Consider the following 24,819-nt stretch of genomic DNA (forward strand, 5'->3'; position numbering starts at 1 on the left):
AAGCACAGAAGGGTAAGGACTGTTTTCTTCAGTAATTTGTTCCATTCATGTGTACGACCCTGTTGTTCCATTTTGCACATGGTGCACAGCTGTCTAAGATGTACATTTGATGACTGAACGACATGAAAGGATTTTCACGTTTCCTGTTGGAAGATCTTTCTCCTCAGGAGCATTTATGCCTGTGGACTTCTAAATCTGATAGCGATTTGTGTGCTTTTGTTTCATCCCTGCAATAATGTTCGTTTCCAGGACCGCATTGTATCAATGACACTTGATAAGGAGTACGACGTTGCTGTGGAAGCCATTCGATTAGTCACACTAATACTTCAGTGAGTATTTTTAAAATAAGTGTTTTCCCTCTGAAAGTTACCTAAGCCCATAATATGTAGTTAACTTTATTTCTTCACCTGTGCTATGAATTCACTATATTACTTTACATTTACTAATAAGTTGAACTGAATATGTAGTATTATAGTAAAGAAGCTAAAATAAAATACTTGATCTCCTGGAAATAAAATAGGTGATTTATTGAGATTATTTGTTTTGGTGCGTTTACTGTTGAGGAAAAATGCCAGTGGATATTTATATTGTTTGCCAGGGGCAAAATGATTGTCTTTCCCAAAAGACATGGTTGTATCTGCAGAGATAACTTCAGTAGTAACTAAAAAAGGTCTTGTGCTAGGAGATTTGATTATCCAGCATAGCTGAACAGAGAGTCATCTAGCAAATAAGCTGACAGAGAGGAGATGCTATCTTTAATACCCTGATTGGGATTATGGAGAGGAAATGCTGGCGATCTGCAGTTTAAAACATTTGGCCATGCAGGATACGTGCTTCCAGGTCCTGGCTTTTCCTTATACAGGTACAGTGGCATCCCTGATACAAAGTTCCATTCTGTGTGTAATCATCCCTTGCCTACACTGCTTGAAACAGTATGTCTCTAAGGGCAAGCTGATTACAGCAGGAACTTTTCCTAAGCTCACTGAAATGTGCTACAAGCATGTATAGAATTCCTGCATCATATTTTATACTCATTCACCCCACTTTGAAGGTTCTTTTGGGCATGCACAGTTTGGATGAAAGATTAGACTAGCATTTCTTCGTGGTAAAAAAAGAAAACTGTAGGCTTGATTTTTTTCTTTACCTATGGGTAGCACTGCTTTGCAGATATTGTAATATTTGATTTAAGGATAATCTTTTATGTTTTTAAAGCAATTACTACAGATATGATCACAAACAAGATGTAGAACATATCTTTCTCCTTTGTTATTAGGATTGTTTGGGAATACAGTAAGATTTTTAAAGCAAAATGTGTTCAGTTCACTCTTTTTCCTGCCCTGTTTTCTCTTTGGTTGTGTGATTAAAACATAGCTGATGCATTTAGGAGCTGAAGGATATGGGTCACATCAAACAGCACAGGGCAGTATTCTGGCAGGTAGGAGCTCTGAAAAAGATGTTACGAACAATTATGATGGGGAATAATAACTTAAAAATAATAGTAAACAAACAAACAAAAAAAAAAAAAAACAAAAAAAAAAAAAACCAGCAAATGAGGCATTTAGAGTCCTGTCATGGACATGTTTTTCTGATGAATGCTGACTAAACTGGGAGAGAAGTAATACTACTCCTATATGCAGTGTCAGTGATACCATTGATAGAATATACTTACAGTTCCATTACCTATCACATTTTTCAGGAATAGTGCTGAAAAGTGAAAATGTTCCTCCGTTTCATAAAAACGTGCATTCAGAATCTGTCTGAAGTTCAGAAGTTGCAGAAATTTGCACTTGCAGCCCAGGAGGCCAGCAGAGTTCTGGGCTGCATTAAAAAGGGGCGGCCAGCAGGGGAGGGAGGTGATCGTCCCCCTCTGCTCAGCTCTTGTGAGGCCCCATCTGCAGCGCTGCGTCCAGGCCTGGGGCCCCCAGCACAGGAAGGACGTGGAGCTGTGGGAGCGGGGCCAGAGGAGGCACTGAGATGAGCAGAGGGCTGGAGCAGCTCTGTGTGAGGAAAGGCTGAGGGAACTGGGCTTGTTGAGCTTGGAGAAGAGAAGGCTGCGGGAGACCTCCTGGTGGCCTTCCAGTGCTTGAAGGGAGTGTATGAACAGGAGGGGGAACGGCTGTTTGTGAGGGTGGTTAGTGATAGGACAAGAGGGAATGGTGTTAAACTGAGACAGGGAGGTTTAGGTTGGATATTAGGAGGAAGTTTTTCAGCCAGAGGGTGGTGAGGCACTGGCACAGGTTGCCCAAGGAGGCTGTGGATCCCTGCAGGCATTCAAGGCCAGGCTGGATGTGGCTCTGGGCAGCCTGGGCTGCTGGTTGGCGACCTGCACACAGCAGGGGGCTGGAAGTAGATGATCGCTGTGCTCCTTTGCAACCCAAGCCGTTCTGTGATTCTATGAAGCTCCAGCTATGTTGTTTACCCACAAAGAGTAAAAGCTGACTTGTTATTGTTAACAAATAATTACAGAAAATAAACTCTTAATCATTTTTTAATCCAGCACAGTATGATATGATCAGATTCTTTTCCTTGATATTGAAAATGAGTGCATATAGTGAGCACAGTAACTGCTGTAAGAGTGATGGACATTTTATTTTATCAGCATTATTGTAGTTCTAAACCCACATCATGATTCAATCTTGAAGTGATGACGTGTTGATTTTATTGGTACGTTGTCCGTGCTGCTTGTGTCCCCCACTCCATGATCTAATCTGATTTAATTTTCTGCTGCCTTTGTCCAGTGAATTTCTGCAACTTCTCCTATACTGGAGGCAGTTTTACTGCCTGGCCTGGCCCTCTGAGCAGGAATTGGGAATAATAATAAGTGTTTGGTATCCTGCAGCATGTATACTGTAGTTAGTGTGATGATAATTAAGTTGGCAAGACTTGTAAGCAGTGATGAATTTTTTTACATTAATTACTGTGTATGCTGATACAACTGAGAGAAGAACATCAGATAGATTTTCAGTCTTACAAGGCCTTTAAATGTTTCTGTATTTAAAATCAAACAAAGATCTTTGAAGTCAGTTCCTCTGCCTAGGATTTTGTACAAAGGAAACAGTCTTGTAGCTGTCAAAAGTAAGTTATGGGAGGTAAGGGGATTAAAACCAAACATCTGTTTCAGTTCAGTGTTGCTTTTTGCCTGTTTCAGTGGAAGTGAAGAAGCTCTGTCAAATGAAGACTGTGAGAATGTTTATCACTTAGTGTATTCGGCACACCGGCCTGTTGCAGTGGCAGCTGGAGAATTCCTTCATAAAAAGTAAGTTATCCATTAACATGGAAGAAGCCCAGATTGTGAACTGCTCCCTGGTAGTGGTAGTGTCAAAAGGAAAACAAGCAGTTGGCCAAAATACACCAATATTAGCAAGTCAGGTGTTTAATTTGAAACGCAGACTTACGCTCGTGTTTAAAATGAAAACCTAAAAACTTGAGGAAACTGGATTTCCCTTTATCTTGCTCTAACGTCCAGGTAACCATACTAACTCCTCACAGCCTAAATGCTTCACGTATCTCTCTGTATTAAAAATAATTTTAAATCCTGCAGTTCTTACTTGGATTACTGTCATGATAGTATAGGACCTGTCCAGCCCTGACACTCCACCTGGTCAGTGCAGTCATTATTTTTACAGAATTCTAAACCAGTTTATCTCAAAATCATGAACTTGAAAGGTTTCTGTGTATTAATGACTAATAAAATTATTTCTAAACTCACTGACATCCTGTAAAAACATGTTACACCTTTATTCCATCTTTCCTATAACCACTGTGCCAAAGGAAATGAGCCACTGTTTCCATGGAGTGAATCATACTGCTGGTGACTGTGAGCAGGACATTGCCACACCAGAGCCATTAACTTTCTGATGTTGGTGTTTGCACTCGAGTCTTTCAGCAGTGATTTTCTTTCTCCCTACATTCTTTAATACACTTACAGAGTATTTCTACCAAAATCCGGCTTTTGTAATTTTTCTTGCTGTGGCAGAAGATGGTGAATTAAAAAATATCTGTTTTCCTTTACTGGTGTTCATTTATTCACAGTGGTTTATTTGTGATTCAGGAATCCACATTGTAAGTGTAAGCTCCTGTTGGTGGATTACTGGAATTCCATCTCTGTGAAGAGATGTTTGTTTCAGGGAATGAATTTCCAAAATTCAATTACATTTAATGTCCCACATAGTGTTTTACAAGAAAATGGTCACTGTTTCTTGTATTGCTTTGTTTTTAAAACTGCATACTGAGATTCCTTTATAAACTAATATGTGAAAAATAGTTCTGTAAAATGCCTAGAGGGTAAATGACTTTGTCTGAAGGCATATCTGTATGTTAGTGTGAAGACAAAACTTCATCCTTACTTTTCTTTACAATGGAATAGTATGCTGTGTTCTATTGATATGTCTCAAAGGAAATAGCCTTGAGGAAAAAATATCTTATTTCTCTTGGTTTCTTCTAACATCTAAGAGCTGGTGTTCCATTTTAAATGACTTAGAGTCTCTACTTAAAGCATTTGGGGTGGGATTTAACCTGATTATACATTTTAATGCTGCTTTCTGAGTGTAAGCTAGTCAACGGTTTCTCTTTGTAGTTAGCAAATGAAAGCAAATAATGTGGAAAATCACTGAGTTGGCCTTGAGGTGAATGTGTAAGATATTTCAGCACCTGTTGAGATGCTTGTCTCTTACCTGGTAGAGACAAGAGAGCGTGATGTCTTCAATTAAAATACAGAGTTGTCGTGCAACTCCTTCTCTTTTGATTGAATTCTAGGAGCAAAATCAGGATATTTTTTCATGTTTAGGATGTGCTTTGTGGACGCAGTAAGAGCAAGGTGCAGTTTTCAAACTTCACAAAGTAAAACAGTCAGTGTAACTGAAACGTAGGCATATCTGAGATCCCTGTAAGCTATGAAATGGGAGTGTTGACAGTACTTTGCAGCTCACTGCAGAATGTATAATGCACATTTTAAAGAGAACCAAGAAACTTGTCAGTTAGCTTGCTTTATCACTTATGCTGCTACTGATACTTGAAGTTTGTCAAGTTTGCTTATACCACATCCTGTGGTCAATGTAGCAGTGAAGATTCAGCCTTAGTTCTTAAAGCACTACTGGAGTAAATGCTACCAGTGCTGTAGGATTTGATAGCTTAATAATTACATCAATTATGCAAATACGTAAAGCTGTGCAAAATTCTTCTATATAAATATGTTCTGGAGAGCTCTTTCCTGTATGAAATTTCTCCAGGCCTAAGAACTTGAAGATTCAGAAGACAAATTCACCCCTTTAGCCTGGTCATGCCCTCTTTCTGTTGAAAAAAGTAGCTTAGCATACTTTCAGTGTGCTTTATGAACCAATCTGCTATATCAAGAATGAATGTTCGTGTTATGGAGTAAATGAGATTTGTGTTGATAAACATGTTAGCTCCTTTTGCTTGTTTTTAGACTGTTCAGCAGACATGATCCCCAAGCTGAAGAGGCTCTAGCAAAGAGGAGAGGACGAAATAGTCCAAATGGAAACCTCATTAGAATGTTGGTTCTTTTCTTTCTTGAAAGTGAGGTAAAAATATATATTTTTAATATTTACACATTTAATAAAAACTGGAATTTCAGTAGTGGCATATCAACATATTAATAAGTTGTTTGTTGTTTACTAATCTCTGAAATACCTTATGCTCTTTGCACTGTCCCCCATCTCACTATCAGTCAAGCAATTCAATCTAAAATCTTTTCCATGTTTTATTATGCTCTTGCATGTCTCCAAATAGTCACTACTGCACTGCTGGTAATGCAGTCGCTTCTAGGTGTCATTGCAACATAGAAATGTTTGTTTGGCTGGGGTTGTTTCAGATCAGTTGACTGAAGATTGTACTTCTGGAGTTTATTCTTTGTAAAGTGAAATTATTTAAACCAGAAAGGAACAAAATTTATAATTAGAGTTATAGAGTAATTTGGAATGGAAAAGATCTGAGGGGCAATTTAGGTCAAAGTGGAGACAAGTATGAGATTGGATGAGGTTGCTCAGGGCTCTCTATAGCTGCATCTTGAGAACAGCCGAGCGTGGACAATGTAGGTATATGTACAATAACTTAGTGTTTGATGAACCCATTCAGGATTGGATTGTGCCCGCAGTCTGTAGAGGTCAGATATATGCAAAGCATTCAGCTAGAAGTGCTAACAGTAATTTAGGTGAGGAATAGCATTTGAATGGAAGAAAACTGGAAAAGATGAACTGACAGGTACAGGATAATCTGAAGATACTGTGGAAGAAAGGTTTAAAGATGATACATTTGATTCAGTAATTAATAGATGGCAAAGGAAGACTGAAAGAAAGGAATGACAAATGCTTCTCAACAGAATGTACATTTTGTATAAAAAGCAGAAGGAAAGGTACTTGATTCAAACCAGGTATTTGAATTGTTATTAGGGTTTGAACAAGAGACTTGACTGTGAGGATGAAAAGAAACAATCAGATGCTGAAAGAAAGATAACATTTAGGTATAGTGTTAATATTAACATTGTTTAAAACCCCTTACAAGCCAACAGGACTGGACGGAACATTGCTACCTGTGCAGACCTCCAATCTGCTATCTAAATGTATTCTACAGCTGAATCCTATAGCTTTTTCAAGAAATAGATTGTGATAGATCATTCTGTTTTCTAGTGAAAATCCCAAGCTGATCGTGGAGAAATGATGAGGTTTTGCTAGCTGATGTGTAATCACTCAGTGAAAGTCATTAGGTGAGATGGTCATATAGCCACAGGCATTAGACATGCCCATGATGAGATGAGCATGGTGATGAGAAAGGCAGCATGTCCAACAAGATTACCTGTCGGAGGGGGAGCAATGTTTGTTCTGCAGATGCAATATAAGCAAATGGGCTTATTTGCCTCCTTTGGACAAATAAGTCCTTTCAGACTTTGATGTCAGGGTTGCTATTAATGCGTATCCTGTTCCTCACTAGAAGCTGTATCTGTTGATAGAGCAGCTGTGCTGAATTATCATACTCAGTGTTCTTCATGCCTTAAATCTGAGTGTGTGTGGTGGGGAGTTACCTAGAATTATCTTCTCCATTCTTCTGAGGAGAGAAGAAACCCAGCTTCCTTCCCAAAGTCATGATCAACAGAGCACTCTCCCACATAAGCCATATGCTGCTTGCTGAGACCGCTTAGGTGTCAGGGCTAGCTTTTGCTATTGCTATTTTTGAGGAAGTTGTTACCAACAAATTAGAATATTCTGACTCCAATTTTAGTAGAGTTAGCAATCTGAAAGTTTCCATCAGCACAGAATGAGAAGATTTAAGCACTGCAGTCTGAGAGGGTGCATTCAGAAGCCTGTAAAGGTAATGCTGTAAGAAGGACCAGAAGGTTCTGTGATGTAAAGAAAAGTACGAAGATGTATTGGCACCACCTTCCATAAGCTCTTAGACATTCTTCAACTCAGCAGCCATTCCCATGTCTGGCAAACTAATCAGCTTTGCATGTTACGCTTGTTAATTATTGATGGTGGCTACAGATTGATTTATAAATAAGTGGAAGTCTGTGGATTGCTTTCTCAGTTAAGAACAGTTGTGGCTATTCATACAGAACCATTTTTTGCAATTAAACATAAGTTAACATTAATTCTATATCCCCTGAGTTCATTAGGATTTCCACTGCTTATTTCTGAGAGATGAGGATTAGCCATTGTAGAGCTTATTTCAAAATTTAAGTGAATGTAATGCTAACAGAAAAGTGTCTTATTTTGGATTTACCATATTCCTAAACTTGTAATTGTTCTGTCACAATTATCGATGTATTGTTGAACTGTGTGGTTAAACCAGCCTTGTTCAGCAAGACTGAGAGCTGGGTCCTGCACTTTGGGTTGGGGCAGATGGGTTTGAAGACTTTGTGGAAGACATGACCTGGGGGTGTTGGTCACCGCTCAGCCAGACGTGAGCCAGCAGTGTGCACAGGTGGCCGAGGACACGAGTAGCATTCTGGCTTGTATAAGAAATATTACAGCCAGCAAGCACAGGGAAGTGATCCTCCCCTGTACTCGCACTGCTGAAGGCCACACCTTGAGTACTGTGTTCTGTTTTGAGCCCCTTACTGCAAGAGAGACATTGAGGCCCTGGGCAACAGAGCTGTGAGGGGGGTCAGGGTGGAGAAGAGGAGGCTCAGGGGAGACCGTATCACTCTCTCTAGAACTCCCTGAGAGGAGGTTGTAGTGAGGTGGGGTTGGCCTCTTCTCCCTTGTAATTCAATAGGACTAGAGGGAATGGCCTCAAGTTGTGCCAGAGAAGATTCAGGTAGAATGTTAGGAAATATTCTTCTCTGAGAGAGCAGTGGGGCTGGTACAGGCTGCCCAGGGAGGTGGTGGAGTCACTGCCCATGGACACGTTCAAAAAACCTGTAGATGTGGTGCTAGAGAACACGGTTTAGTGGGAAATACTGCTGGTAGGTGGATGGTTGGACTAGATGATCTTGGAGGTCTTTTCCAACCTTGGTGATTTCATTCTATGATTGTGTATTCCTACTTCAGCAGTTAGTTGTAATATGAACACCAGTGCACACATTTCCATTCTGTTATTGTTTGTCCCACTCATTGTAATACTGAATGTTATATTAAAGTGAAAAATATTTCCATATCCATGTTCTGCACTGAAAAATAAATGCCTGTTCAGAAAGAATGTATTAGAACCTCCTCCTAGTATTGTCTCACCATCTCTTCTCATAGCACAGTAGGAATGTGAGAAAATGGAAATTTGTCTTCTAGATCAGAATTCAGAGATTTTTCACAACCAAGCTGCTTAATGAAAGACAAGCTCCATTTGTTGTTATCCATTTTCCAATAAGGCATATCCCCACTGCCATGCAGTTGTATCATTCAGGTGAAAGAAAGCCTTCCAGAGCTAGTTTAAAACTGAATTTTCTTTCCCACTCATTTACAAATACGTGCCCATGGACATTGTCCATGCCATAGTGACTGTGACAGCTGAGGAACAACTGCTCGTACCTGAACGCTGTACTGACCAGTGCTTCTGATTTTGTAGTTGCATGAACATGCAGCCTATTTGGTGGACAGTTTGTGGGAGAGCTCTCAAGAACTGCTGAAAGATTGGGAATGCATGACAGAATTGCTCTTGGAGGAGCCAGTCCAAGGAGAGGAAGGTATTTGTTTAACCTCTCTACTGTACTGATATTGCACTTTATTGCTTGTTATGACTTAAAAAGGTGTTTCACTGTGGCAGATAGAAGTGCTTATGTTGTGATTTGTTTCAAAAGCATATTTGAGAAAGTGCAACTTAGATTTTAATCCACTTCTAATGCATCCTGCTTCAAAAGGAGAAGTTTTATATTGCATTTTTCAACTCATGAAATCTGCTGTAGTGTTTTTGCTTTATATTAAAGGCTAAGATTCTTGTTTGAGCATTTAACTGACTAGTGTATACGTGAACATTTAAGTAAATTAAGTAACTAACACAGTTTTGAGTAAACAAAAACTTCAGGTGGTATTAAAATGGAGATTTGCAGACAATTTTAAACCCTCTTGAATTATTAAAAGAAAATTAATTGAGTGAATTTTTTCACCATTAATTCTGTATCTCCTTTGTCAGGTAGCCAAGGAGATGGGTGGCAAAGATTTCCTAATGATAATGTCATTAAAGATCTTTATAATATTTCAGGAGTCTTCTCTATAAACCTTCACAGCAGTTAAGGTGTCAGAAATAAGTGTTCTCTCTCTGCTTCCTTGCACAGTGCTCCAGTCATCTCTGTGTTTCATCTCAACTTCTGGTATTTCCCTGTTACACTTGTGTACCTTTTATGAATATGGTGATTTCCTTAGGAAAGGAGCTGGCACTTTGGTTCATTTAGGTTTCTGTATAGTCTAGTCAGGTGTGGCCTTTGAGATGTGATCAAAAGTACTTAATTCTGTGTGATGGTGAGAGTATTTTATAAATGTTCTCCATGCCACTCAGGATTTTGTAGATCTTTGTTAATAATCCCCTTCACCATTTTTCCAGACTGCCTTTCTCTGGACTTAACTTCAGTTCTGCCATATTCAACTTGAGGTTGCTGAGAGTGAGCAAGCAAGCCTTGGTTTCATAAACTGAACCAAATGAGATGGTCTCTCTTGTTGTTTCTCCTGTGTTTTACAACTGCGTTCACACATTTGTCGTCTTTAAGATTTCTTTCAGAATCATCAGTGCTGATCTTTGTTGTTCATTTTTCTTCATAGCCATGTCTGACCGTCAGGAGAGTGCTTTGATTGAGCTGATGGTGTGTACAATCAGACAGGCTGCTGAAGCACACCCTCCAGTTGGCAGAGGCACTGGCAAAAGAGTAAGTAGGACCATTAATGGGTAGCTCAGTACTATTTGTGTTAATGTATTAACATGAAATACTTTTTCTATAAAACCATATTTTGACACTTCTAAGTGAAATTTTTATGATCAGTTTATTGTATGCACACTTTTAAGGAAAAGTAATAAATACGAACAAACTGGTGTAGTGGGAGATGTCCCTGCCAATAGCAGTGGGGTTGGAATTAAATGATCATAAAGATCCCTTCCAACCAAAACCACTGTATGATTCTATATTCTGTTTATGAAAATGTCTTTTTTTTTTTTTTTTTAATTTGAGTTTTCTTTTGATGAATGGAGCTCTCTGCTCTGAGCAGGAGGGGTAGGACTGGCACTTTGCAAGGTTCCTTCCAGCTTGAATACTTCTGGGAATTTATATATCCATTCACTTTGACCTTTTTCCTTGAGTGCCCAGACATTTTTTAAATCTGAAATAATGTTTGTATTCCTATCTAGATACCTTTTTTATTTATTATACAATGACTGATGGGGCTCTCCATCAGTTGAGTTCCATTCCTAAGGCTACGTATGCTCTTGTAAGCATTTCAGCATAAGTTACAAGGTGATGAATAGGCTTTAATTTTTGTTCTCCATAAATACAGCATTCACTTTCAGCTTCACAAACATATTTGTCTGATTTTCTTAGTCCTCCTCTTACTTAAGTTAGACTATAATGAAATAAACCACGTGAACATTTGGTACTTCTGTTATGTTTTCTTCCAAATAGTCATAACTAATAAAGAAAGAGATATTTTAGATGAAATCTAGAGACACACTAAGGACACCTTACTGCTAAACTAAAGACAGTTACTTAGCTTCTTAATTTTTATGTACTGGAAGTAGATGAGCTTTGTGTCCTAAAACTGCATCCCAGAGAATTTCCAGGAAGCCATCGATTTCAACGTTTTTTGTACCTTGCTTTATAAAGAATATTCTAAGAAATTCCTGATTTATTAAAACATCTCAGAGATGAGAGGGCAGTCTACAAAAGCACTTACTCAAATGTACATGTGTATGTAAACATTTGCTGCATTAGTAAAAGCATTAAGCCATTACAGAAGGCAACTAATCTTTAAATTTGAGGACGCTTTCACATTTGTATTCTGTCTGAGCAGTAAATAATGGTACTGTAAGCTGTCCGTAATTTTCTCTCTCAGATCTACATTTTAGTTGACTTAAATTCAGCAAAATGATTACTCCTAGATTTTTGCTGTCTATAGTTTTACAAAGGTAAAAAAAAAAAAACCCTTCACTTTCTGAAGGATGGTCAAAGAAGCATCAAGATCATCCCTAGGGATCCAGCTTAATTAATAGCACTGCTGAATAGCAATATTAGGTCATCAGAATATGACTGGGTTGTTACAGGTGAAATCTAGTTGCTAGCTGCATTTGCTTCTAGCTCATCAGAAGGCAATGCTTTTGCTGGCATGGGTGGTGCTGCTCTGTGAGTTTGTGCAGGAGCTGCAGTTGTTGGTGTGTGTGTCCATCTATCTGCTATGCACTGTGGGAGTGGTTTCCTACCCTGGTGACAAATCTTTAGGTGTTCCCCTTCATTTCCATGGCTGTTTTGGATGCTTAGCCAGTAGGCTGCCTGTCATCTAAGCATGTTTTGTTTCCAGCTGTTCCTTCTCACATAGAGAGAGGTGCAGGTATGACATTTAGCTTTCCCTACTTTCCACTTAGATCATGAGTTTTGAGATGGTAACTGCAAGTTTCCTTTGGCTTGTCAGCAGAGGTTTGTTGTGTTCTCATGAGCTCATTAGCATATTTTCTGAACTGAAATGGGATTTTTAATCATGCACTCACACACTTGTGAAATAGTTTTCACTTTGTCTTTGGCTTGTAACCCTTATTGAGCAGTTTGGCAGCTTGGATAAATGTAAGTCTTTAGATAATGTAAATATTTTATTACTTCTTTTCAAAAGTATTCTTCACGACCACTCTTCTTTTCTGAAGCCAAGAGGCCAGTTCTAAGCTTTTATGAAGCTATGATGATTATTATCTATATGTTCATTAAAGTGGTTTTGCTATGATAGTATTTGTAGCCTCAGTGTAAATGTCACTGAAATTTGTAAATGAATTCTGTGAGCTTGGATGCGTGTTCTCACTGAGAATTGCATTCCAGTTTAGAGATGAGGCCGTTAAACTGCTAATGAGAATCACTGTTACAGTGTGGTTTGATTTTGGTTTCTGAATTATAATTCAGTTCACCCTGAGGTCTTTCATTAACACAGTATTTAATGTGTGAAAGCTAGAGCTCAGCTTATTTGGAAACAATAGCAAAACTTCCACTGCCTTGGGTTATATTTAAAGTTCAGTTCTAAAACCATGTTGATGTGTAACAGCAGCATGATGCTGGATGATATTTTCCTTTTCAATTATGGTTTCTTAGGATGTGTGATCCTCCCATTTAATCGCTCTGCAGTCCAAATGTTTTTGAATGTCTTTCCTTCCTCTTTTGATTTATTAAAAATGTACTTGCATGAGTTTTTCTGGGAAATATCAACTTCAGAGAAATTAATGAATGTTTTATGCAGATACTGTATTTACTGTAGTTATCTTTGATCGCTTGCAGGTCTTGACAGCAAAAGAAAGGAAAACGCAGATAGACGACAGAAATAAATTGACTGAGCATTTCATTATTGCACTTCCTATGTTGCTATCAAAGGTATATTTTTCTACAAAAATAAATTGCTCACTGGTATTTACAACTGACTTTAAACTTTCCTTCTGTGGTGTAGATGTTCATTTTTTATTTCACTGTTTTGTTTTGTTTCAATGATGTTCCAGTATTCCGCTGATGCAGAGAAGGTTGCAAATCTCCTGCAAATCCCTCAGTATTTTGATCTGGAAATCTATAGCACTGGCAGAATGGAAAAGGTATAGTAGTACACTGAGCAACAATGCTGGCTGCTTTCAAGTGTCTGGTCGCTGTTGTTGTACAGTACAGTGCCTTCATTTGGCATATTATAATATAACCTGCTGTATTTGACTTTTTTTTTTTTTGAGATTTATTGTTTGACGAGGTAAGAGCTGAACTTCTTTTCTGTTCTACAGCATCTGGATGCCTTACTGAAACAAATAAAGTTTGTTGTGGAAAAGCATGTGGAATCGGATGTTCTTGAAGCCTGCAGCAAAACCTACAGCATACTCTGTAGTGAAGAATATACAATCCAGAACAGAGTTGACATAGCACACAGCCAACTTATTGATGAATTTGTGGATCGATTCAACCATTCTGTGGAGGATCTGCTGCAGGAGGTTTGTTTCCTTAAAATGAATTCAGTTAGACTACCTAAAACAAACTATGATAGACTGCAGAAAAACATTATTACTAAGTCATGAAATTATCCATGTGAAGAGGGAATGCAGCAGCAATTCTGTCATAGTTATTTGGAACCCTTTCTCCATGTAGAAAATCCCCATGACAAGCATTAAGTCTGGTGCTGTAAAAATAAAACCAAGACTCTGGGACAATCCTGCTTCATTCTGAAAATTTAGTGTATGATTTAAACAATTCACACGTGAAATGAATTTGATGAAAGCTGAGGAAAAAATGCAAAGAAAAGTGCATTTACATTAGTGCTTGGGGTAATTCCAGTAGTCCCAGATGGATATGCTGACCACAGAATGAAAATTGGATCATGTCTTGAATGGAAGAGAGGGTTTAGTCAAATATTTATCATGGCATATTGAAACAGCTCTGGAAAGAAGGCATTAAAGATACAAAACTGAAACCTGGAGGTACCTGGGATTTGCTTACAAGATATGATGCACAAGACAGAATGCATTGAATAAGGACCAAAATCTTATTTATTTTTTCTTGTTTTATGTAAATTTAACTTTGTGTAGCACCACTTAATTTGTTGTAATTCTCTTGATTTTTAAAAGCAACTTAGGGTCTGCACTTCTGCACTTCATAAATCGTGCGTCGTGGCAGATGCACTTACTTGGGATGTACTTTTATAGAAAGTTAAGCTACAGGCTCTGTTTTAGAGCTGTGTATTAAATAAACCAAATCTTTTTCTGTCTTTAAGTCATACGGCACGTGCATACTGGCTGATCATTAAAGAGTAAATCAAAACAGTAAATTTTTATTTGCAGAGCAAATAAAAATAAAAATGTATGTACGACACTGAGAAAGATGTGAAGACAAAAATGAGAGTAATCGAGAGAGAAAAAATCTTTGGCCTGTGTGTTATTCTCTACCGAATGATTCATTTCAGAATAGTTGATGTTAGTTAAGTTTATTTCCTCATTTCAGAGAGATTTATTTATTTGCAAATTTGTATGCTTGTATTCAAACAAGTACAATGTTTTATGGCTTCCCACTGGGTTGATCATGAGAAACATTGACTGGCACTTGCATCTAAAAGCTGGGAGATGATTTAATTGTTGGCCTATAGCTGGAAAGCAATTGATTGATCAAAACAAAATGGAGAAGAATAGCTCTAAGTGGATTTACTTTCAGAAAATTGCTGGAAAAATTAAGTTTCAGAAGCACCTTCATTCCACTTGATTTTCTATTTAACATTGGAATAACGATATTTTAAAATGTCAACCTTAAACACAAATAACAGAAGAAAAAACCTTCCACCCAGTGCTGAATGCATGTTGTTCTGTGCAGCACGGTTGTCACGCAGTACAGTGAGCAATGAAGGATAAGAAAACAAAGCAATTTTCCCACTGCTCACTTGAAAATACTTGCTGTTGACATCTGCAGACAAACACTTGGCTGAGTTCTCGTGGCACATTCTTTAGCTTGTGGTTAAACTGCAGTTCATTCCTTTCTGTAAAGTAGGCTTTTTATCTTGGAAATGGTTTCTATTACTGGAAAATACTTACTTGAGTATTAATGTTGTAATACTGCTACGTACTTTTGGATGATCTTGCTGATTTTCTAATGTTATGCAGTAGTTATTTAAATATTACTATAGAATGGAGATAAAATTCATTGTAAAATTTGGACCCTGTTTTGTGGTCAACACAAAACCTAAAAGAAATCTGTTCCTTCCCTTTCAGTAATGCTCTCTCAGTTGGTTTGCTGAACTGCCTTCATGGATTTTCTTTCATTTTCAGGGAGAAGAAGCTGATGATGATGACATATACAACGTGCTCTCCACACTGAAGAGATTAACCTCTTTTCACAAGTATGTGTCTTTTCCCTTGAAAATTTATGGTCACTTCAACAAGTATCAGTTGAGATATGGTGCTAAGAAATGAGAACGCTTACGGTCTAAAATAAGAAACAGAGTTTGATGAATAACTGGTGGCCCTTCTCAGTGCCATCCGAACCGCTCTTGGATTCATCAGTGTTATTGGTTACTTAATGACTATTTTACAGATTTAATTTGCAAATGGCATAGCCTCCTTTGCACTAAATGAGTGTTTTACTACAGAAGTCATACTCTCCTGCATGACTTATGAAGTTTTAACTGTGAGCTGTAGTGCAGGGTGAATGAGACCGCTGAACCAGCCAGCATCTTCCCAGAGTTCTGCTGCTCTCAGACATATTGGCACCCTAATGACTTGTAGAGAAACCTGGAAAACTTGACTTCAGTTGTCTGGATTTTGCTGTATAGCAACAAAGACCTAATCTTCCCCATGTTACCAGCTATAGGAAGTAGTTGCTTCTGGTCAGCATGTAGGAAAACTTTGTGTGCAGATGACTGAGAGCCAGATGTAATTTCTTCCTTATCACAGTGTAAGAGAGCATCTTGCTTCTGCCACATCTTTTACACTGGTGTATTTGGATTTGCAGTTCTGGTTCTCTTTCCTTTCTGTGCTTAGTATTCAGCTGTCCTGAATCCTGTATTGAATCCTGTATTGTATGAGATGATTCAGAAATATCTGCTCTTCGTTTCCATTCAACAGGAGTCCTACAGTGATCATTAAATCGTTACTAATTTCTATAGTGCAGCAGGCTGATGTGCAAATTAGGTTTTTGGTCTCCCTGGTAACACAGCGGAGCCACTTCTGCCATCCCTGAGAGGACTGGTGAAAGCTGTAGTTCACACTGAAGAAAGCAACACAAATCTTAAGCTTTTTGTCAAAGCTTCAGTTATGAGGCTAAGATCTTTAATTCAGAACTTGCATTGAGTTTTCTCACCTTTATAGCTCTTGCCTGATACTGTCGTTATCCATCATCAGCTAACAACTGATGCCTTTCAGGTCTTGTAAAACTGCACTGATAGAGCAAAGCATTTGCTGAGGATTTGAATAGAAACAAGTCCCTCTCTTCTTCCAGTGAGAGAAATGTACCTTTTGTTTCCTTCGTCGTTGCTGCTTCTTCATATCCTGGGAGGAAGAAATCCAGCAAGTGGGAAAAACCATGACAGGGATTATCAGAAAAGCTTTCCAGACCAAAAAAAGCTTCTGTACCAAGACTTCCCAAGTCTGAGTTAATCCTCTTTCTTAGAGGGTCACTTTATTGTGCATTTTCATGTAGGAATGAATAAGCTTAAAAAGCTTAGAAGATCAGAGATGTTCAGTAGATCACACTTGCTGCCCAATTTTCTTCCCCTTAAACTAATACAAATCAAGTTTGTTAGTGAAGTTAATTACAGTACTAGAAATGGTCTGCATGCTGGAACAGTGAAACATGCAATGGGAGATGGATGTTCTGGGAAGGCTGGAAAGCTACTTGATGAAAGGCTTGCAGCATGCTTTTTACTTGATAGTTTTCCATCTAGGAAGGATATTAGCATTTCAGTACAAATAAAGTTCGTCATTACAATGTTCCCTTTCAAGTTTTCAAAATGGAATAATAAACTTTTGAAGATTTCTGAATAGGACACCTAGGGTAAATATCTAAGTCTCTTTTCTTTGCCAGGGTCTCACTGATGTTCAAGGCATTTCTTTCTGTGCTTTCATGTGTAAGGACACAATCTTCCCATTCCAACTCTGGCTTAATTCAGCTGAGCTTTCACACTTCATACGTGAGTGCTGTAGCAATTTTTATATCAACATTTGTTACTGAATTGCTCCAGGTAATTCCACACAAGATACATGAAACTGAGACATCAGCTCCATTCCTCTGGGTGTGCTCTTTTCATGCTGTCCTGTGTATAGAACACTGGTTCACATTTAGACATAAGGATTGTTGGTATCACTGCCCAGCACTCCTCAAATATAATACAGAATTTGATTCCTTCCTGCCCCATGCGGACTTAATAAAATATGCCAGGCAATGACTATAGTAACTTTCCTGTAGTTGAACTATATGTCATATCAGATTCCTTCAGACTACATTATTCAGAATTTCATTATCTCTAGAAAGAGAAGAAATGATTGATTTCTTAATTCTCAGTTAGAGAAGTTAGACTGCATCTTGCAGAGCTGTTGGTAACCCAAGGTATTGCTGCTTTTGCTTTGTGCTGCTCTAAAAAGAGTGAGGTCTGAGGGTGGACAGATCACATTACCTAACAGGAATTTTTGTAGGCTGTTTCTTTCCACACTTTCGGAAACACTGTGGAAATGATTCCTTCACTTCACCTGACTGCTTTTCTACTCACTTCATCTACTATTTTCTAGTAAAAAAATGCCCCAGTAGGCAGTGCTATCATAGAGATGGAAAGAAGCCTCCTTTCAGGTGTTGGCCCTTGCTTTCTGTACTCCACGAAGATGAAGGTAGAGAAAAAGCTGTGTCATATGACTTTTCATTCTTGGAGTCTCTATGTTGCACGGTCTGAACCTCTGTGAAGGATGGGGTTGTGTCCACTGTATCTTCTTTGCTATAGTTTTAATTTCTGAATAGTTCAAAACAGAGAAAAATGAATTAGAATATGCCTAAATTTAATGTGGAAGCTTTTCTCAAAGGAAGTTTGCAGTGATAATCTCTATTAGCTAGTACTTTTCAGCTTTGGAAGCTGGAAAGCTCCTCCAGAGGACAGTTGTAAGGCCAGGCTCTGAGCAAACAGCTGAGGTGCCCCCAGCTGTCAAGGCAATGAGGGGTGCTTGCTGCCACCGGTCCCTGACATGAAGGGCTCTGCAATAGAAAGGCAGACACGGCACCAGTTTTTCTTTCATGTTCTCTGCAGAATAATTTATTCAGATACCTGCCTCTGCAGACCAAGGAGATTTTACTGCTTTAATTACAATATTGTAATTAAGGAGGTACCTCTCCACTTTACAAGCAGCCTTGTGAGTTGCCGAAGCAGATTTGTTGTGCTTCATATCACTAGTAAGAGGCAGTTCCCCGACAGTCTATGATTTGTCCATAAAACATTTTGTTTCCTTACTTCCACGACACTCCAAAATCTAGGTGGGGAGTATATTTTCGCTCTTTCATTTTTTCTGGGGGAAGGTGCTGTTTTGCTCTGTTTTAGGTTTTCCTTTTGTTTTCCTTCTACTCGTGGATCTTAAGATTAAGATGCAGCTTGACTTAATGGCACAACTCTAGAGTGTGTACTGGCTGCACTTCATTTATTCTCAGTTGAAAGACATAAAGGATTTCAGTGGAACTTTTTATCAGAGAGATTTTCTGTGTTGTGGGACCAACACAGTCCTGACTGGGAAGATGAGGGAGGGGAGATTTAGGTTAGATGTCATGGGGAAATTCTTTACAGAGAGAGGGGTGAGGTGCTGGAACAGCTGCCCAGAGAGGCTGTGATGCCCCGTCCATCCCTGGAGGTGTTCAAGGCCAGGTTGGATGGGGCCCTGGGCAGCCTGGGCTGCTGTGAAATGTGGAGGTTGGTGGCCCTGCATGTGGCAGGGGGTTGGAGATTCATGATCCTTGAGGTCCCATCTAACTCTGGCCATTCTGTGATTCTGTATTTTAATAATCAAGTTGTCTTTTTATTATTTTGAGGGGATTGCATTTTATAAACATTTTACAGATGGTTTCAAATTTTCTGTTTCTCTCTTACTGCAAAATCTAAACCGTTGTGAAAAATAATTCTTCAGGTTACTGTATGTTTCTTTTAGTATTTCTCAGTTTTTTACTGTGAACCTACAACACCAGCTGTTGAGGTGTGTAAGACTAAAACTTCTGTTGCTAATCTCATCTGTATTTCTCTTCCCAGCAAATCAGGTTGGTACAACTGAAATATGAAATGCTGAATGGAAGGAATGGTTAACACGACCTCAGTCTTGTTTACATGTATATTGCTCTTGGTTTGGATATTTCAGGATGTTCAGTATTTAGTGATAACGTATGCAGTTATTTGCCAAATGATAAGACAGAAGATTATGTAGCTATTGTGCAATTAGTCGTTCAGTTTGGCCACAGTTTGTGCTGCCATGCCAGAGAAGTGCCTTCTGAAATCCTGTCAATGTTTAGAACACAACAGGAAAAATGACTTAAAGGGCAACACTGAGAAGGAGCCTACAGCTACTCTTAAGTAACATTTAAAGCTGCATGGTATGCATCAAGTTTATCTCCTACCAACAGAAATCCAATGTGGCAAACATTTTCTTTACCTCTCTCATCTAAAAGCCTAACTTCTGGTTTTAACATGGTGTGAACTAATTGTGCAGCTGCCTCGTCAGCATGCTGTATTGTCTCTGCTTTGCAAAAATACCAGACTGCTCGCTGAGCTCCCAGGTCAGACTATATTGCTGCTGCAAGGTGGAGTTTCAAGGAACACAACTAATCTCTCTCTCTTTATTGTGTCTTGTTCTAGTGCTCATGATCTCACAAAATGGGATCTGTTCAGTAACTGCTACAGATTACTAAGAACTGGAATTGAACATGGAGCTATGCCAGAACAGGTACCGCTAGCAACACCTACGTTGCATCGTCTGGGGACTCAGTGTTTACAGGAGTTTCGTAATGGAGATAGGCATCAGTTATTTAGGAAAGTCATGGGACCTTAAATGCAGTTTTTCTTGTAGTTAAACATTTTTCAGGAGGAAGAAAATCTGGTCTTGTTTCTTTTTTACTCAGTGTGATTTTGAGCTACTTGCTTCACCTTTCTCATTTTAAAGCAAGGAGTAACTCATGTCCTGTGACAAGCACTGCGTAAATCATGATTTTTACACAGGAACCCATCATTTGCAAACCTTGGCTGTGATTCAAATTATTGCAATCTTTGTGCACTGAAGGTAAGATGAGTGCTTATGAAAACTGGAAAAACACTCAGCAAGGATGTTGGCCAACCTTTCCAGTGAGGTTCTTTCAGTAGATATGATCTCGATGACTGTTTTCTAAGCGTTCTTAATAAAAGGACCACTGAGCACAGGGACATTCCAGATTCTCTTAGAATGCTGTTTCAGCTTAAACTGCAGACTGCCTGCTGTAGTATTTAAGCTATATTCTCATTTCTCTTGGAAGCCAGCTGTTAGTCAGAAAGAAAATCATGCAACTCTGATCTGTTTTTAGAAGCCTTTTTTAGAAAGGAAGTGTTGGGAGGTCTGAGGCTTTTCTCACAGCCAAGTTTGGTGAAAGTAGATGGAGCCATAATAGAGACTGACTTCTGTATCCCAACTTATTGCCACATCCCAGATTACTTCTCTGAGGTGTTAGGAAAAAGATTCTGAAACCTTAACACTCCTCAGTATGAAAGTATGGTCTTTCCTCAGACCCCTAGAAGTTCGCTGAATAGGAATACTTTGGCCCCTTTAGTAACATCCTTCAGAAAAGTAATTTGTGAAGCAGCTAAGGGCTGTTAGTTGATTTGCTGTGCACAGAAGCACAAACCATTCGAAATACCTCCTGAACCTGCTGAAAAGGTTTTGGAATTTTAGCACCTATTACTGAAAATTTAAGAAATTTTACTGAAATTTTAAGACATTGATGCTTTTGTGGGCATCACAAACACGTGTCCTGTGTTGTCCATGATTATTTTCTCCTCTTTTTTTAATTGGACTACATGCTCTAGACTGTATTATTCATGCAGTAAGATTTAGAGGTATTTAAACGAATGTTTTTGAACTGGGGTATGCAGGCATTGGGTTGTACTTCTGTTGTGCTGTTGTTACACCCATTATTGTGCTCTAATGCATGATTTTCTCTTCTGCTTTGTTTCCCAGCTGACCACAGTAAATTTTCCGTTCATAATGCATAATGTTTCTTATTGCACTGAGCTGAATAAGGAAAATGATGTCCACAGAAACAGAAAATACTTCCTTAGAGCTGCTCTTTTTTTTTTTTCTGTCCCTGAAATATGCTATGTGTTTTATATACAGTTTGTTGTTTGCAGCATGCTTAGACTCCTTGTGTTGCCTGTGTTACAGATAGTTGTTCAGGCACTGCAGTGTTCGCATTACTCTATTCTCTGGCAGCTGGTGAAAATCACTGAAGGTTCCCCTTCCAAAGTAAGTAGACAATTGATCACATGAATTTTGCTGAGACAGAACTTACCTTAACAGGCACTAGATCTACTCCACACAGTGTACAGTCATTTTATACCACTGTGAAGCTGGTAGAAGATGTTTGCATTTTGACTTGCTTAGTATTTTAAGATGTATTTAGTAACATACATATTTCTGAATAAACTGTATGAATAGCAGAAGCTTGTCTTTATCAGTACTTGATACTAGTTGACTTTTATATTTTTATTGCTGAATGTATTTAATTTGAATGTAAGAGCTAGTATGAGCAGATAAGTAAAATTAACGATGCTTATCTAATAATTGCAAGCAATACCAGTGGTTTGTACATCACATACAGCTTAATATTTATGTACGTTTACCTTGTTTAGCCTTTAGGTGCATCTTTCATGTTGCTAAATATAGGGTTTATAGCAGTGACAGTTACAGATGAAAAGCAAATGCATGCAGGTGTAATGCAGTAAAGACAATATTACGCGTAATTTGATCATTATATTTAGTATTTTCAGAACCTTTCCATAGCAATTTCTCAGTAGGAGGCCACTATCTGATCTTTTAGGACATTTTCAGAAGTTACACACCAAATTGAAGTATGAAATCTATAGTAATAGGTGTTATTTTCCTGCCCACGGCAGAAACAAGTTAAAGAGAAATCCACAAGCCTGATGTTTGAAACATATTTTTTTCTATGTTTTTTTTCTATCAAACATTTAATTTTCATTTGTTGACGGTGAAAATAAACCCAGATGCAGTTTATCTGTCCATTAAGTCATTATGAGATTATTTTGCCCATGGCTGCTTGGCATGATTTAGGCTTATGAATTAGCAGGCATTAAAGGGAATCACTTTGGAAGTAAGATGTATGGGAAGACAAAGACTTTAATAGGAAACACATTAGAGTGAGGGATGGTGTGTTTCATTAGCATTTTTTAGTTATCTAGGCTGTTAACATTTCTGACACAGTATTTTAATGTGCAGGTCCATTCAGCTTTCTAGTCATACTTTGCTATAGCTGCAATAATCTAAGGACACATAAAGGTGATGCTTTGTAGGCTGAAGCAGTATCTTTAGAAGACCAGTGATAATAGCTGTAGAAATTAGATAGGATGTATGTAAGCCCTTCAAGTTTGAAATAACAGAAGATCACAGTACAAAGTGGGAACGTTTTCATGGTTTCTGTATGGATACGGATCGTGTAAGTTGTCTCTAAAAGAAAAGAGGAGGGTCACTGATACCTACTAGGAGGGTGGGAGCAAGGGAAGGAGAGGTGACAGGACAGCTATTAGGAAGGAAGAGAAGGCAGAGATGAAAAGGCTAGTGGAGAGAAACCTGTAATAGTTGGAAAAATGAGAAATTCACAATAGGCTATAAAACTAATCTGTCTAAGTCCTTCTTTGTTTTGTACCCAACAGTTTTATGAATTTTTATTACAAGGCTCATGTTTAGAAGACTTTGTTGTTGTTGTTGTTAAGATTTCTCTTGAGCATCCAGACTGAGAGATCGGAGGTAGGGATTGATTTATAAGAAATGTTCATCCATGACCAGCTGGATCATTTGTGTCAACTCATACTCACAAATACTAGTTAGTCTGTTGCTCTTTCAAAGCGAGTTATTGGAGCAGAGCTCAAAATTGAAAATGATTTTGTTAATTATTTTGTTCCAGGGTCAGGCTGTACATGGATGGGGGGGGCATTGAGCAACCTGGTCTAGTTGGAGGTGTCCCTGCCTCTAGTGGGAGTGTCGGGGGATTGGAACTAGATGATCTTTAAGGTCCCTTCCAACCCAAACCATTCTGTGATTCTGTGACAACCCAGGGAGATACAGCTGAGAACAGAATCTTTTGTAGGATGAAGTCGTTATTTATCTGGTGTTCAGATGGTTCTTCCAGACACGCAGTCTCTCTCCCAAAAGGAATGTCCTGTTTTGATCACTGTGATGGGTACTGTGCCTAAGCCTGCATCACGCTGCCTTCTGAGGGACGTTCTGTGTTACAGCTGCTGGGCACGTTTTGGATTCTGGCTGGCTACACGAGGCTAGGTGTGCTAGTCTGTAGGCTTTGTATGTGTGGCAGGGAAAACCTCATAACTCTTGTAATCTAAATCAAATTAGGATTGTGGTAGCTTATTGATTCATTAAAGACACATAATTAACATGCGGTCAATTAAAATCGTCTCCAGGATCAGTATAACCAATACAGCAGGTAAACAACACTACCACAACACTGGACACTTGAGAAATGCTTCTGAACACAGAAATAGTCCTTCTGTAACTATTTGCAATTGATTTTAATCCCCTCCCCAACACATGCACATGTTTAGACATGTACAGTAACTCCCATAGAAAGAAGGAGGTACAAGTCCACTGCCTTTCTCTTGAGAGCTTGAGATCCTCTACTTAAGCATGGCCCCTGTTGGACAAGAGGGTTCTCCAGCTTCATGTGTATCCATGCCGCTTGCTGCTGTCTGTTAAACATTCACGTGCCATGCAAAGCATCTGCAGAGTCATATATGCGTGCTGGAGGTGTGAGTCCTTTGTGTTACATCCCAGGCTGATTAAGATTCCTTCAGCTGAGTGCAGGCTGCTCAAGGCTGCTGGCAGGGAGGGTGCACAACCAGCCTGGGAGCACAGTGAGAGGGAGAAGGAATGACATCTATTGAAATCAGTCACATCCATTGGGATCGTTGTGGTGTCTAAAATCTTACAGGAAACATTGATGAGTAAAAGGAAGGTTGCAGTGGGTGAGGATGACAGGCACAAAGCTTGAAGCATCCTCAGCCCAGTACTCTAATCACTGGCCTTGCCCTTATGGAGCTCAGAGGAGGCTGAGGCCATGACTGGGTGCTGTTGCTAAGCAGAGCAGTGCTCTTTGTGGTAGGCAGCATGGCACAGAGGAGAAGAGATTTATACTGTGTTGTTTGCAGGAAGTTCGTGATGTCCTAGAGAAAAACTATTCTTCAGATGAAAAGGGGCCTTAAGGTGGTTTCAAAGGAAAATCAGTTGAAAATGTGTAGATCTTGGGAAACAAGTGTTGGGAAGTATTAGGTTATACAGCTGTTTTTTCCATCTAGATTTCTGCATGCATTCAACAAACCAGGTGCCTGGGACCATTGAGTTGTGCACTGTACATATATGTAGAGAAAAAGAAATATCTGCAGAAGAATGGCATCCAGAGTCTTACAACAGTTTAAAAAAAAAAAAAAAAAGCAGTCAAAAGTGAAAGAG

General features: G+C 38.9%; 1 protein-coding gene across 7 annotated transcripts in view; it reads left to right on the top strand.

Moving 5' to 3' along the window:
* STAG1 (stromal antigen 1) overlaps window positions 1-24,819 on the top strand; it is a 160,820-nt gene that overhangs the window by 109,237 nt on the left and 26,764 nt on the right. For all 7 annotated transcript variants that reach the window (XM_052687270.1, XM_052687274.1, XM_052687275.1 and 4 more), the window contains 11 exons: window positions 250-329; window positions 3,149-3,256; window positions 5,426-5,540; window positions 9,016-9,133; window positions 10,203-10,306; window positions 12,902-12,994; window positions 13,117-13,206; window positions 13,384-13,587; window positions 15,406-15,476; window positions 19,950-20,037; window positions 21,502-21,582. In XM_052687270.1, coding sequence (XP_052543230.1) covers window positions 250-329; window positions 3,149-3,256; window positions 5,426-5,540; window positions 9,016-9,133; window positions 10,203-10,306; window positions 12,902-12,994; window positions 13,117-13,206; window positions 13,384-13,587; window positions 15,406-15,476; window positions 19,950-20,037; window positions 21,502-21,582 — 1,152 coding nt within the window. The remainder of the gene's footprint in view (window positions 1-249; window positions 330-3,148; window positions 3,257-5,425; window positions 5,541-9,015; window positions 9,134-10,202; window positions 10,307-12,901; window positions 12,995-13,116; window positions 13,207-13,383; window positions 13,588-15,405; window positions 15,477-19,949; window positions 20,038-21,501; window positions 21,583-24,819) is intronic.

This window comes from Tympanuchus pallidicinctus, unplaced genomic scaffold, assembly GCF_026119805.1.
Source record: "Tympanuchus pallidicinctus isolate F22 unplaced genomic scaffold, pur_lepc_1.0 scaffold22, whole genome shotgun sequence".
In the NCBI taxonomy this organism is placed as follows: domain Eukaryota; kingdom Metazoa; phylum Chordata; class Aves; order Galliformes; family Phasianidae; genus Tympanuchus; species Tympanuchus pallidicinctus.